Below are 14,697 nucleotides of genomic sequence, written 5' to 3'. Positions count from 1 at the left end.
TCACCAATAGATTAGATCATGTAAATGAGAGACTATCAGAAAAATGTTAAACCTAAAATATCCCAGGAACAGAACATGCAGGACCTCTGAGATACTATAAAAATACCAAACCTATGAATCATGAGTATAGAAGAAGAAACCCAGGTCAAAGCCATAAAGAAAATGTCTCAAATCTAAAAAGAGAAATACCTATCAAGGTTAAAGAGGCATACAGAATACCAAGTAGACAGGACCAGAAAAGACACTGTCCATCTTATATAATAGCCAAAACACTGTACAGAAAAAGAAAAAATACTGAAAGCCACAAAAGAGAAAGAATCAAGTCACATAAATACCCATCACAATAACAACTGATTTTTCAATGGAGACTATGAAAACCAAAAGGGCTTAGACCTTTGTCCCAGAAGTTATGAAAGAACAGAGATGCCAACCTACGCTACTATGTCCAGAAAAACGATTACTTGTAGTCAAGGGAAAAGAAAATCTTTCCATGATAAAAACAGATTTAGGGAATTTATGTCCACTAAGCCAGCTCTGAAGAGAAGATTAAACAGAAGGCAGAACAGTTAACCAAAAGAGGTCTAAGAAACACCACTACCACCCCAACATAACAGGAATTAATAAATACTGGTCAATAACAACTCTCAATATTAATGGTCTCAATTCCCCAATAAAAAAAATTCACAAACTACCTGATTGGATTAGAAAATAGGATCCATCTTTTTGCTTCCTCCAAGAAACACACCTCACCATCAACAATCAACACCACCTTAGGGAAAAGGATAGAAAAAGGTATTCCAAGCAGATAGAACTAAGAAACATGCAGGTCTAGCTATTCTAATATCTGACAAAATAGACTACAAACTAAAACTAGTCGGAAGAGATAGGGAAGGACATTTCATACTCATTAAAGAAAAAATTCATCAAGATGACATTACAATCCTAAACATATGCACTAAACAGAGGCACCCAATTTGATAAGAGAAACACTATCCGATCTACAAATCACATGTTGACTCCAACACAGTGATAGTGACTTCAAAACCCCACTCTCACCAATGGAGAGTCATTCAGATGAAAACTAAATAGAGAAACCATAGCGTTAAATGACATCATAAATGAAACAGGCTTAACGGATATTTACAGAACATTCCATCCAAGCACAAAAGAATACACTTTCTTCTCAGTAGCCCATGGAACATTCTCCAAAATTGGCCACATATTAGGACACAAAGTAAGTCTCAATAAGCTTAGGAAAACTGATTGCAAAGGAATAAAGCTGGGTATGTGACTGCAAAGGAATAAAGCTGGGTATCAACAACAGAAATGGGGAAAAGTATACAAGCTCAGAAATTCAACAACACACTACCTAGTGGTGATTGAGTCAAGGAAGAACTCAAGAAGGAAAATGTAAAAATCCCAGAACTAAATGAAAATGAAAACACAACATACCAAAATCTACAGAACACAACGAAGGCAGTCCTAAGAGGAAAGTTTATAGAACTGAGTGCCTTCATCAAAAAACTAGTTACTGCAATTCTAGACATGATAGGGAAGTTACACCAATGAAATTCCCACAGTGCAGTAGTCTAACAAGATCTGCATAATGACGAAACCAGTAGATATGCCAAGGTATATGGAGGAAATTTCACAGGGTCCCACCTCAAGATAAAGAGCTACAGGCAATCAACAGATGCTGAGGGAGGGAGACTCAGTTTTCTCCAGGGACTAGCTCCCTAAGAGGTTATCTAGCCCCAAGTGGGCAGCCCTAAACATAGGTACACATAAGCACCACTAAATGGACTCAGTGCATTGTATGTGTGTGTCTGTATGTGTGTGCGTGTGTGCGTGTGTGTGTAGTTAAGAAGAGGACAAGAAACTGAGAGGGGGACATGGGAGGAGCTGGAGGGGGACTGAGAGGGGTGGAAATGATGCAAATACAATACTCATATATGAAATTCTAAAAAAAAACAAAGCCAGGGCTGGAGAAATAGCTCAACAGTTAAGAGGACTGGCTGCCCTTGCACGGGACCTAGGTTCGGGTTCCAGAACCTACATGGCAGCTAAAACTGTCCATAGCTCTAGTTCCAGGGACTCTGACACCCTCTTCTGACCTCCACAGGCACTGCATGACACAGGCGCATTTACACACATGCAGGCAATATACTTATACACATAAAATAAAAATAATAATATTTTTAAATTAAGCAAAAAACACCCAAAAACAACAACAACAACAAAATCAGCAAAGCCTGGAGAGATCTCTAACTTAATTATGTACCTGAAGTCTTGGAAAAACAAGAACAGCAGCCCCTAAAAGTAGGTAAGAAGAGAAAATCAAAATCAAGACTGAAAGAAGCAAAGAAACAAACAAACAAAAAAAGATCGACAGATCTTTAACCAAATTAAACAAAATAAATGAAAAATGAAAATTAAATTAATTCAATTAAATTCATTGAATTTTATTTAAATTTAATAAAATCAGAAATGAAAAGGGAAACATTACAACAGATACCAAGGAAATTAGAAAATTCTAGGAACATAATTTAAAAACCTATATTCCACTAAACTGGAAGATCCAAGAGAAATGAATTTCTAGATATGTATAACTGACCAAAATGACCTATCTTTGAAAATTAAACCAACATGAAGTAAACAATTCAATACCCATAACGGTCTTTGAGATAGAAGCAGTAATTAAAAATCTCCCAGCTAGGGGCTGAAGGGATGGTTCAGCAGTTAAGAGCACTGGCTGTTCTTGTACAGGACCCAGGCTTGAATCCCAGCACTCACATCACAGCTAACAACCATCTGTAACTCCAGTTCTAGGGGATCTGACACCCTTTTCTGTCCCCACAGGCATTGCACAACACGAGTGCAGTTACACACATGCAGACATAATACTCATATACATAAAAATGATTTTTCATGTGGTGCCAAAGACATTCTATATATATAACACATCATAGAAAATTTTTACTGATGTCTGGGATAAGGAGTCAAAATCCTTAAAGCCTCTTAGATCTTTAATTTCTTTTAGTCAGGAAGACTATTTTATCATTACCATACTGACTCTCACACAAGTAGCAAAGTTTGATTTCCTGATGCTGTTTTCATTACATTATTTTAAAAGGCAATCTGACATCTCTGTGGCCCATTCATTGCTATATTCTCTCCTACAGGATGGAGCTAGAGAGTGTTACATTAAGTAACACAAACGGAGAAAATCAAGTGACGTATGTTCTTCCTCATTTGTGGATTGTAGCACCAATCCCATATGTATGAGTAAATAAATTCTGATGTAACACCAGGATCCAGTAAAGGGAAAGAACACATGGAGGTAAAGGACAAGAATCAACCTGAAAGGGGGACAGTAGGGAACAAACAGGTGTCACCTGAGGGAGGTGGAAAAGGTGGGAGTAATGGGCAGGGAGGAGAGGAGGGAGGGGCATGCAGGAACCATGGTGTGGAGGAGAGAGGGAAGTCAGGAGAGGAAGGATGGCTGGGGTTGGAAGGTATTGGGGGGAGGATGGGGATAATGGGAGCACCATCACTACGGAGGGAGGGAAGAGGGAAGCCAGATGGGAGAAAAAAAAGAATGGAGATGAGTGAATTGGGGGGGGGGAATAGGAAACCTAGAGGGAAAAGTGATGCCCTAGAAATCCTATGAGAAATGCACACAGAGTGTCTGAACGTTGATGCACATGTACACCTGGGAGCTGCTTGGCAGGGAACGCAGTGCCAGACAGAAGAGACCTCCCTTTCGGTGACAAGCATTCCATACAGCACTCTTCAAAGAAGCTTCTTTTTGCAACAGATGGAGGCTACTGCAGAGTTACACATCTGGTCAGGCACAGAGAACATACGTCTGGGAGATACCCAGTACTAGGTGATACACCTGCAGTCGAATCTCTACAACTAAGTCTCATGGAACATAGCCAGAATAAATAACTTAAAATCTCCCAACTAAAAAAAGCCCAGGACCAATTGGATACAGTACAGAAGTCTACCAGATCTTCAAAGAAAAACTAAGACCAATACTCTTCAACCATAAAATAAAGAACACTTCCAAATTCTTTTTATGAAGCCAATATTATCCGAATACCAAAACCAAACAAAGATCTAACAAAAAAGAAAATTATAAGCCAATCTCTCTGATGTACATCAATACAAAAATTCTCAATAAAATATCTGCAAACTGAACGCAAGAGCACATCAAAGAGATTATCCATCATAATCAAGTTGGCTTCAATCCCAGAGTGGCAGTGATGGTTCAACATATGTAAATCCATTAATGTAATCCACCACATAAACAGATTCCAAGACAGAAACCACATGATCATTTCATTAGATACAGAAAAGACCTTTGACAAAATCAAACATCTCTTCATGATAAAAGTAATGCAGAATACAGGGAACCAGGGGACATGTCTCAACGTAATAAAGGCAATATACACCAATCTCACAACCAAATCCTACTAAATGGAGAAAAACTCAAAAGTGTTTCCATTAAAATCAGGAACTAGACAAGGATTTGCACTTTTTCCATTTCTGCTCAATATAGTGCTTTAAGTTTTAGCTAGAGAAATAAGTGAAGGAGTTAAAAAGGCTACAAATCATAAAGAAGTCAAAGTACCTTATTTTCAGATGACATGATTCCTTATATAAAAGAACCTAAATATTCTACCAGAAAACTCCTTTAGCTGACAAAAACACATTCAGCAAAGTAGCAGGATACAAAATTAGCACACAAAAAAATCAGTGGCCTTCTTATATGCCACCAACAAATATAGTGAGAAAGAAACCAGGGAAATAGTTCCATTCATCATACCCTCAAAAACCATAAACTATCTTGGAAAAAATTTAACCAAGGAAATGAAAGACTTGTTTAATAAAAATTTTAAGATATTGAAGGAAAAAATTCAAGAAAATACCAGAAGATGGAAAGATTTCCCATGCTTATGGATCAAAAGGAGTAATATTTTCAAAATGACCATCCTATCAAAAGCCATAAAGTCAATGTAATCCCCCATTAAAATTCCAACACAAATCTTCACAGAAATTGAAAAAAACAATCTCAAATTTCAATGAAAACTCAAAAACCCAGGAGAGCCAAAACAATCCTCAACAGAAGTCCTGGAGGCATCACTGTTTCTGATTTCAAATTATACTACACAACTACAGTAATAAAAACAGCACAGCACTGACATAAAAACAGACACATTGGTCAATGGAATAGAATTAAGGACTCAGATTTAACAGCCTTACAGTTACCCAATTTTTTGACAAAGGTACCAAAAATGCATATTGGAGAAATGACAGCATGTTCAATAAATGGTGCTGGACAAATTAAGACAGCTACATGTAAAAGAATGAAACTAGAGACCTATCTGTTACCATGCACAAAACTCAACTCCAAATGGATCAAGGACCTCAACATAAGACCTGATACCTGAATCTGACAGAGGAAAAAGTGGGGAATACTTTGGAATTCATAAGTGCAGGAAAGAACTTTCTGAATACGATTCTAAAAGCGCATACATTAAGATCAATAATTGAAGAATGGGACCTCATGAAATTAAACAGTTTCCAATAGTAATGACACCATCATACAAGCAGCAAGTCAACCTACAGAATGGGGGAAAAACATCTTTACCAGCTATACATCTGACAGAGGGTTGGTATCTACAACACACAACTAAAAATCTAAACAACAGGCAGCTGGAGAGAGGGCTCAGCAGTTATGAGCACTGGCTGCTCTTACAGAGGACCTGGGTTCGATTTCCAGTACCCACATGGTGGCTAACAACCATCCGTAGCTCCAGTTCCAAGGGATTTGACTCTCTCTTCTGACCTCCATGGGAACTGCATGACACAGATACACTTACAAACATTCAGGCAATATACTCATGCACATAAAATAAAAAATAATAATACTTGCTCTTAAATCTAAACATCAAGAAAACAACCCAATTAAAAATTTGGGCAAGGAAGTAAAAAGAGTTCTCAAAAGATGAAATGCAAATGGCAGAGAAATATTTTTTAAATGCTCAACATCTTTAGCCATCAGGGAAATGCAAATTAAAAACTCCAAGATTTTATCATCCCCCAGTCAGAATGGCTTAGAGCCAAAACAAAGAATGACAAACGCTGGCTGGTGAGGGTGTGGGGAAAGAGGAACACTTACTCTCGCTGCTGGTGGCCATGCAAACTGATGTAGTCACTAAGGGAAATCAGTGTAGTGATTCCTCAAAAAGCTAGAAATAGATCTACCACATGATCCAGCCATACCATTCCTGGGCATATACCCAAAAGGACTCTATATCCCACTACAGAGATATGTGCTCATCTATACTCACTGCTGCTGTTTTCACAAAAGTCAGGAAAAGGAAACGTAGATGTCCATCAACTGATGACTAGATAATGAAAATATGGTACATTTACACAATGGATTATTATTCAGCTGCTAAGAAAAACAAAACTATGAAATTCAAAGGTAAATGGATGGAACTATAAACAATCAACCTGAGTGAGGTAGCCCAGACCCAGAAAGACAAAATGTTGCATGGTCTTTTGTAAGTGGATGCTAGCTTTTTGGGGGGGGGGGGGGAGCTCCCTGTAGCACCAGCTGGAACTCACTATGTAGATCAGGTTGGTCACGATCTCACAGAGATTGACCGGCCTCTGCCTCTCAGTGCTGGGACTAAAGGTATGAGCCACCATGCCTGATGCTAACTTTGAATCTTCAGGTATGTGAGTTTTAAGCGGAAAATCCATAGAGGTCAGGAAACCTGTTAAGAGGTCATGAGGAAGGGGAGGCCATGGGATGGGAGATAGACTGCAGTAACAAAAAGGAAAAGGTAATAATGGGATAGGAAGGGTTAAATGGGAAGGCAATGGAGGGCTGGGCAAAGGAGGAGATATGAGGGAGGACAACTAATACCAGGGGCTTGTTTGGTTTTCTGTTGTTGTTTTGAGACAGGGTCTCCTTGTGGCCCCAGCTGGCCTGGAACTCACCATGTAGACCCAGTTGGCCTCATTCTCACTGAGTTCTGTCTGCCTCTGTGTCCTGAGGGCAGGGACTAAAAGGCATGTGCCACCACACCTGGCTCACTATGGGCTTTGTGAAAAAGCCATATGGAAACCTACTACTATGGAAGCTTCTTAAAATATGAATGCAATATTAAAAAAAAAAAAGTTTAAATGGAGCTACAGTGCCTCTACCAGACAGTACAGGCTAGCAAATAAAAAGCCCAATGCCAGGAATGGACTCCCTCTTTTGAAAATGTTGACGAAGGGAGTTCACAGACCTGCAAATAATACTGGCTGTTGCCACAGTCCTTGATTGCCTAGCAGAACTTGATGGTAAGACCCTATTGCTGAAGACCAGACATACCTGAGTCACAGAACAAACGGAGAAATCAAGCTAGTACTGACTTAAAAGTGCATCTAAGCCTAGCTTTCAAAGTGCTGGAAGGTTTATGCATGCTTCCAGAAAAGAAAAGTAACTGTCAGCTTTACTCAGCTGTGAACCTTACAAGCTATTAATAACTGGCCTGGCAAGATGTCCACTGGTACAATACTGGCAAAAATACTATTGTAATAACCAATCACTTTCTGATTGGATTTAAGGACAACTTCACAAGATGGAGTCCATACCTGGCACTGTCATCAGGGCCAAGAGCCTATGGCCAGAGCAGTTATAGGCTATGGGGCAGAACCTACTATAATTCTGCCATATGGACATAGTGTTAAACCAACTCTTAATGACTTATTGTTATACCCATAGACTAGTATATCTCTCAGCTTCCACCAGAGAAGCTTCTTGCAGCAGATGGTCTACAACTGGTCAACATGTAGAGGATAGAAGACTGCAGAGCACTGAGGCCTAATTGGACATCCATATCACACCCTTACCACCTAAGGCTCAGGGATCACTGCAGAAGAGGAGGTAAAAGATTGTAAAAGCCAGAGTGGTGGGTGAATACAGGGAACTGTGTTTTCTGGACACAACAGGGCAATTGCACACATGAACACACGGCATGTGACAATATGCAGCCCAAGCGAGACAAAAGCCTAGCAAGGATAGAGGAGGTAGGCAAGAAGCCCCAACCTTGCTGAGTGACTGCTGGCTACTTACAGCTGCTGGGACAGCAGGGAGTGGTGTCAGATAAGCTGACCAAGCTCTAGGGGATGGACCCACACTGCATTTGAGGCCACACTTTACCTTTTCCAAGTTTTCTTCTCTTCAACCCATTGTCTCTAGCCTGGATAGCCTACCTGTGTCCCACAGTGACACTAATCCAGTCACTATACCTGTAGGGTTTTTACAACTCCAAGTCTGACTTATTTAACACAAGTGTTGGTCCTGTGAAGGTCTGGCTTCACAGGAAGCCTTTTCTTATACCCTAACCCACAACATTCTCTCCTCAGCACTCCTACAGCTCTTTCCCATCATATTCAAGATGTAACATCAAACAGAGGATACAATCTGCTTTCACATACTTGGTATTATCCATCCTAACTAGATTCAAGAGGTTTCTAGTCTGTGTCTCCCTACAGTCCTCAGCAAATAATCAACACTCTTGAACAAATTCATTAGTAGGTATACTTTCAGACATGACATTGTAGACTCAGGGAGGCAAATCCACTTACCTCTAAGATTTCTGAGTCTGAAACCATGCTGACTTGTTTTATTTCAGGTTCCATAGCCATAGTTTCTTCTTGTTTAATTTCAGTGTGTGTATGCATGGGTACTTCTAGATTAAACTCAGGGTCTGTTCCTGCAGGTCGTTTTTGCTTAATCTCTGGGTGTGTGTATATGAAAACTTCTTGCTTGAATTCAGGATCTGTGCACACGGGAACTTCTTGCTTGGATTCAGGATCTGTGCACATGGGAACTTCTTGCTTAGATTCTGTATCTGTCCACACAGGAACTTCTTGCTTGGATTCAGGATCTGTGCACATGGGAACTTCTTGCTTGGATTCAGGGTTTGAACTCATTGATAGTACTTGCTTCTCTGTTATTACACCTTTGGGTTTTTGGAGAAACCATGGAGATTTCTGTCCTGGCAAAAGATATGATGCTACTCCTTTATAAAAAAGAGCTTTGTTTGATCCCAAAGGCAACATCTCTTCTATTTTCTTCTCACCTTGATGTAAGTGAAGAACTTTGGCTATATGGTCTGAGACAGCTAAAATAATATTGCCTCTTTTGCCAAAGTTCTCTTTCATAGAAGTATAGGAAGATAAGCACTTGTACCGAAAGCTTTCGAACATGCCCTCTGGGATGATATCATTGCCAAGCAGGCAGGCCAAGAGAGGAAGGTCTGCCACACGGAGGCCTAGGCTCTCACAGAGCTTCTCTCGACAGAGCATGATGGTTTCGAGACTCTCCAGGCAGAGCTCACTAATTGAAAAGTAGGGACAAGTGTCATAAATTAAGTAATCAGTGTCTTCCCCAAGAATCCCAAGACAGTTGTGCTGGAGACCATAAGAAGCCACCTCATAGTCTGCCTCCTGTAACGAACACAAAGTTTCCTGGCCTAGTGTCTTTAGAGCGAATCGTGTAAATATGGCCAGCCCGGAGGGGATGAAGAACATATTTCTGCCTGGCTGCTCTCTTTTTGACTTGATGTAGTGGAAAATTCTGGATATCTCCCTGTTGTTCTTAAGTCTTCGCTTTACCCACTCATCTCTTTTACCCTGCTCCACCATGCCGTCAAAGAAGAATATCAACTTGATGCCAACAGAGGTAAAGGCTTTAACAAAATCTCTCAAAGCAGAAAAGTATTCTCGCCACTGGCCACCACAGATCCAAGATTCTGGAGTGTACCAATATCGCAGACAGCACATGGCATCCACCACAATGGTAGGAGTACATCCAGGATGCCTGTCTCGGTGGTGCTCTGCCAGCTCTTGGAAATTTACTACTGTACATATATGTGGGCATGTACTTCCCACAAACCCCTGCAAACCTCTCACACCCATAACTGAATTGAGAAAGAATCTGCAAAGAAAAATAAATCCATAATTAGTAACTATGGCATTATCTCTAGATATACAGCACTCTTCAAAGCAAACAGACAATATTTAATATTCTAAAAAAATTTTGTCACCAAACTAACATGACTTCCTGGCTAGAAGTCTGAAGCATTTTCAGTTGAAATATGCAAGGCAAGGCACTTTCCCTAAGCATACACTGATTTCTATAGTGGGATTTCACAAAGACAATATATAGCATAGTAATCTTTTAAGATTTTCACTAGTATTCAAGATATTTCTCAGTCAAGTTCAAAGAGGTTTTTAGTTTTCATTTTATTTTGGTGGGACATGCACATGTGAAGGCCAGGGGACAGCTTGTGAGAATTGGTTCTCTCCTTCCACCACGTGGGTCCCAGAGTTTGAACTCAGGATAGCAGGCTTGGAAGCAGGCACCTTTACTTGCTAAACTATCTCACAGGCCCAAGGTTAAGGGGTAATTATCTCCCACCTAGAACTTAAAAAGTTATCTTTAAAAACCTAAAACACAAATTGAAGCATGCAACATGGGCAATTCTCAAAATACTTTTGATGACTTAAAGTAGTCAGACAAAAAAAAAAAAGAAAGAGAGAACACTGTGGCATAAAATTCTATGTCATCAAGAGCTAAGCTAGTCTGTGGCGACAAAAAGCAGACTAACAGTTGTCAAAAATCATAAAAGAAGTTACTGGTTTGTAGAAAAGAGGTGACATGATCACTCTTCATATGAAGGTACAGCTAGTATGGTCATAGACAGTCATATGATGGGGCCCTGAAGTGGGTAAGCAAGCCTTCGGGTCCAAAGAAGAGTTTCATTAGGAGAGAGAGCATGACAAGAGTCCTGAAGAGAAAGAGCCAGACCCTTAAGCTACTAGAATATTTTTTAAATATTTTTTATTTATTATTTTATGTATACGTGTACTGCCTGCATATAGGTAAGAGACTGTTGGATCCCCTGGAAGAGACTGTTGGATCCCCTGGAACTGGAGCTATGGACAGTTCTTAGCTGCCATGTGGGTGCTGGGATTTGAACCAGGGTCTTCTGCAAGAACAGTCAGTATTCTTAACCGCTGAGCCATCTTTCCAGCCCCCGCTACTAGAATATTAACAGCGCTATCACATTGTACCATAGATGACACGACAGGGCTTTGAAGGAAGAGAGAATTCCTTCAGTTCAGGAGAAACAGAAGGAGTTTTTTTTTTTTTTTTTTTTCCATCCACTGCCTGTGAGAGTCTTTGTTTCAAATATTTTATACTAAAACTGTTAAGATAACAATGGGTTCCTTGAAATATTTTCTTTATTTTCCAGGAGGCCAAGATCAGTATACTGCTTTGGTTCTATTCAAATGTTTTCTGTCCCTTCCTTACCCCATAATGGAAAGCCTACTGTTTTAACATGAGCAGACACTGGTACTTCCTGTCTGTCACACTGCCCATCTCTCACACTATGTATCACAAACTACCTCAGGAGGGTGGTCAGTACTTCTCTCTACATACACACACCACACACATACATGCACACACCACACACAACACACATATCACATACATATACACACAGGCATACACACAGCGCACACACACACACCACACACACAGAGCAACATATTCACACGTTTAGAAAGGGCTTGAGGTAGAGGGCTGGAGAGACTGCTCAATTATTTAAGTGCACTGGCTGCATAGGTTCAGTTCCCAGCACTCACATGGCATCTTACAACCATTCATACCTCCAGTTCCAAGGGTTCTGACACCCTCTTCTGGCCTCTGCAGGCATGCATGACATGGACTTACATACCAGTAGGCAAAACACTCAGGTACAATTTTTAAAAAGTAAAAAAAATTAAAAACATTAAAAACAACAAGGGGCTTGGGGGCTTGTGACATTGGTGGTGCCTTCTGAAGTTCAAAGGGTTGTCAACTGCTAAATATTCACAACACCCAGTCAGTGCAGTATTGACAGCTATTTCCTCTGAACTGAAACATTCCCTCTTAGAAGAAAGAAGGAAGGTCATATAACTGAATAAGTAAACAACTTACAAGGATCAGGAAGTGCACAACACTTTCAAGACTCAAACTCCTAAAATGCAGAATGTTCATAAGGCCCCTCCCCAATATTACATAAGCAGTAAATAATTGCTGAGAGGACGCTCTCCAAATAGCCCAGATGCCTGAGACCCGTGCAGGGAGCTCCACAAATGCATTTTCTTCTGTTGCCAACCATGCTGAGGCGGTTTTTCAGTGATATAACTGCCTTTGAGTCACCCATGCCCCAGTCAGAACTAATAAACACACTAGTTTCTTCGGTCTGTTATCAGTGCTTTATCTGGGGTGAACAGACATTTGTTCAGTCTCCCCAGTAAAAGTCACATGACATGCAGTCAGCACATTGTGAAATAAAATGTCCCAGAAGACAGAAAGCTGTAGCTACTGCTTCAAATAACTGTTTTTCTTTTATTGCTAAGAATGTGTATGGAGGCTCTTCATTCTCTAAAGGGAGTTATTACAGGATGACTGAAAAAAATGCACGAATAAATTAGGAACTTTTCATATCTAGATAACAGAAGAAGGTAAGAAAGGGGGAGAGAGGGATGGAGAGGGAGGGAGAGAGTTAATAGGTTGATTCAAAATACAATCTGAGATGCTCTGAGAATCACTACCAGTAGTGTGGGCCTCTCAAAGCAATGACATCATCATCACATCACAACACACCCCACCCAATGTCTCTCATGATAGGCCCAATAAGTATTTGAAAAAGTAAAATGAATAAACTCAAGGGCAGGTGTATAATGAAAGATCAAGAATCCACCCACAGTTTATCTCACTACAACCAAGAGAGTACAAATTAGAATTACAGTCACTGCTTTTCAACGGCTTACCCCAGGGCTCAGGAAATAATACAGAACGTTTCAGGAAGGAGCCAAAGAGCTGCAGGCTCAGGGGCAGCGGGATGCTCTGCACTTGTGGCATAGTTTCATTTTTCTTTGACAGCCAAAACCAGTCCCTACTACTGGGTTACCAGCAAATGGGAAAGCAAAAAGGGGAAAGAAACCCAGAAGGTCCTTTACACTCAGAGAAATTAACAGAGTAGCACATTTCAGCCTAACCCTAACCCTGACTGATGCCAAGGCTTGCCTAGGAGCACTCTGAAACTGACAGGCTCATGAAAACACAGGAGAACACGGCCTCTGTAGAAGGACAGCAATATTCCACAGCTCACCAAATTCCTCTATTCACCTGGTCACTGTCTATGGATATTTACCAAGCTCCAGGTCCTCACTAAGACCATGGATAGAGTTAACAAACAAGACCAAGACTCTGACTGAGCAGATGATGACTCTTCAAATAAAATGATGAGCTCAGGTTCCATTAGTCAAACAGAAAGTGTGGGAGTATGTTCATATAAAACGCAACCAACTTTACATGTGCCCTCTAGCCCCACTGGCACAGAGTAGACACATTATCCAGTTATTCAGCCTCATTTGTCAGACTCACCCCAGCAAGGCAGTAGGCATTGATGCTGGGGAAGCAATCAGAGTATGTGCCTGCTGAAGTCTTGCTGTTGCAGGTAATTCCCAATCACAAGGGCCCTAACAGGATGATTGAGACAGTTTTCTGAATTTTCCCAGCAACCTAGAACTCTGTACTCTTGACTTTTCCCTAACCCTTTCACTGTCCTAGAAAGTAGAGTGTGAAAATCACTGTCACTAAACACAGAAACGAGAAAAATGTATGTGTAACTATATACATTTATGTCACATCCAGAATCCAGGATAATTCCAGTCTACAAACTAAAGCTAATACAACTTATTTGCAAGGAACTCTTATCTCTGAAATATTTTTCTACTTGTAACAATTAGCTCCTAAACTGAAGAGAGAGAAGAGTGTATGGGAAAGCAACTTTGAACAGACACGTTGACAGCTGACATTAGAAAACCCAAAGTACAAAGAAACTAAAAAAAACATACTACAACAAGGGAAGAACAGGGGAATTGAGTACACATGCTTCAACAAGCCTGACAACATCACTAGTTACACAACTCCACATAACAGATGCTACTTAATATGTTCACTTGAGATCATTAAGGAATGTCTGTATTCCCAGGCATGGTGGTGCATGCCTTTAATCTCAGCACTTGGGAGGCAGAGGCAGGCAGATCTTTGAGTTTGAGGCCAGCACGGTCTACACAACAAGTTCCAGGCTATCCAGGGGTACATGATGAAGTTCTGACTTAAAAGAATGAATCACATTCTTGGTCCTTAATTGGCAAAAACAAATTATCTAGAAAACCTGTTCAGAAAGATGCTTTCTTTCTGACCTAGTTGCCCATGGTCTTACTGTGAATGATGATATTAAATCCACACAAATCTGTATTAATTTTTTTTTCATTACAGTTATTTACTTATTTGGGTAGAGGGGAAGCATGTGCCACGGAAAGACAGAGGACACCTCCATTAATTGAGTCTCTCCTTCTATCACGTGGGTTCCAGGGAATGAACTTGAGGGCAAGTGCCTTAGGAACAGATGTCCGAAAGCAAAATGCAAGTTATTTATACGTGGTATTCAGTTCTCTTACAATTGAGAGCGTTATGTAGAATATCCTTCTTACCAAGGTTGGGGCAACACAGAAATGAAATGTTTAATAACTGAACTTAAGGTTGAAACAGACTATATATAT

The 14,697-nt window shown here is 40.3% G+C and overlaps 1 protein-coding gene across 7 annotated transcripts in view; it reads right to left on the bottom strand.

Moving 5' to 3' along the window:
- The window catches only part of Fam120b (family with sequence similarity 120B), a 97,491-nt gene that overhangs the window by 81,940 nt on the left and 854 nt on the right, over positions 1 to 14,697 (bottom strand). For 5 of the 7 annotated variants that reach the window (XM_008843395.3, XM_029568477.1, XM_029568478.1 and 2 more), the window contains exon 2: positions 8,656 to 10,009. In XM_008843395.3, the coding sequence (XP_008841617.1) occupies positions 8,656 to 9,990 (1,335 nt within the window). In that variant the 5' untranslated portion in view covers positions 9,991 to 10,009. The remainder of the gene's footprint in view (positions 1 to 8,655; positions 10,010 to 14,697) is intronic. The other 2 variants (XM_029568475.1, XM_029568476.1) reach the window with 2 other exon arrangements.

This window comes from Nannospalax galili, unplaced genomic scaffold (genome assembly GCF_000622305.1).
Source record: "Nannospalax galili isolate Female #2095 unplaced genomic scaffold, S.galili_v1.0 scaffold60, whole genome shotgun sequence".
NCBI classification, from domain to species: Eukaryota; Metazoa; Chordata; class Mammalia; order Rodentia; family Spalacidae; genus Nannospalax; species Nannospalax galili.
This window is presented reverse-complemented; position numbering and strand designations above follow the sequence as displayed.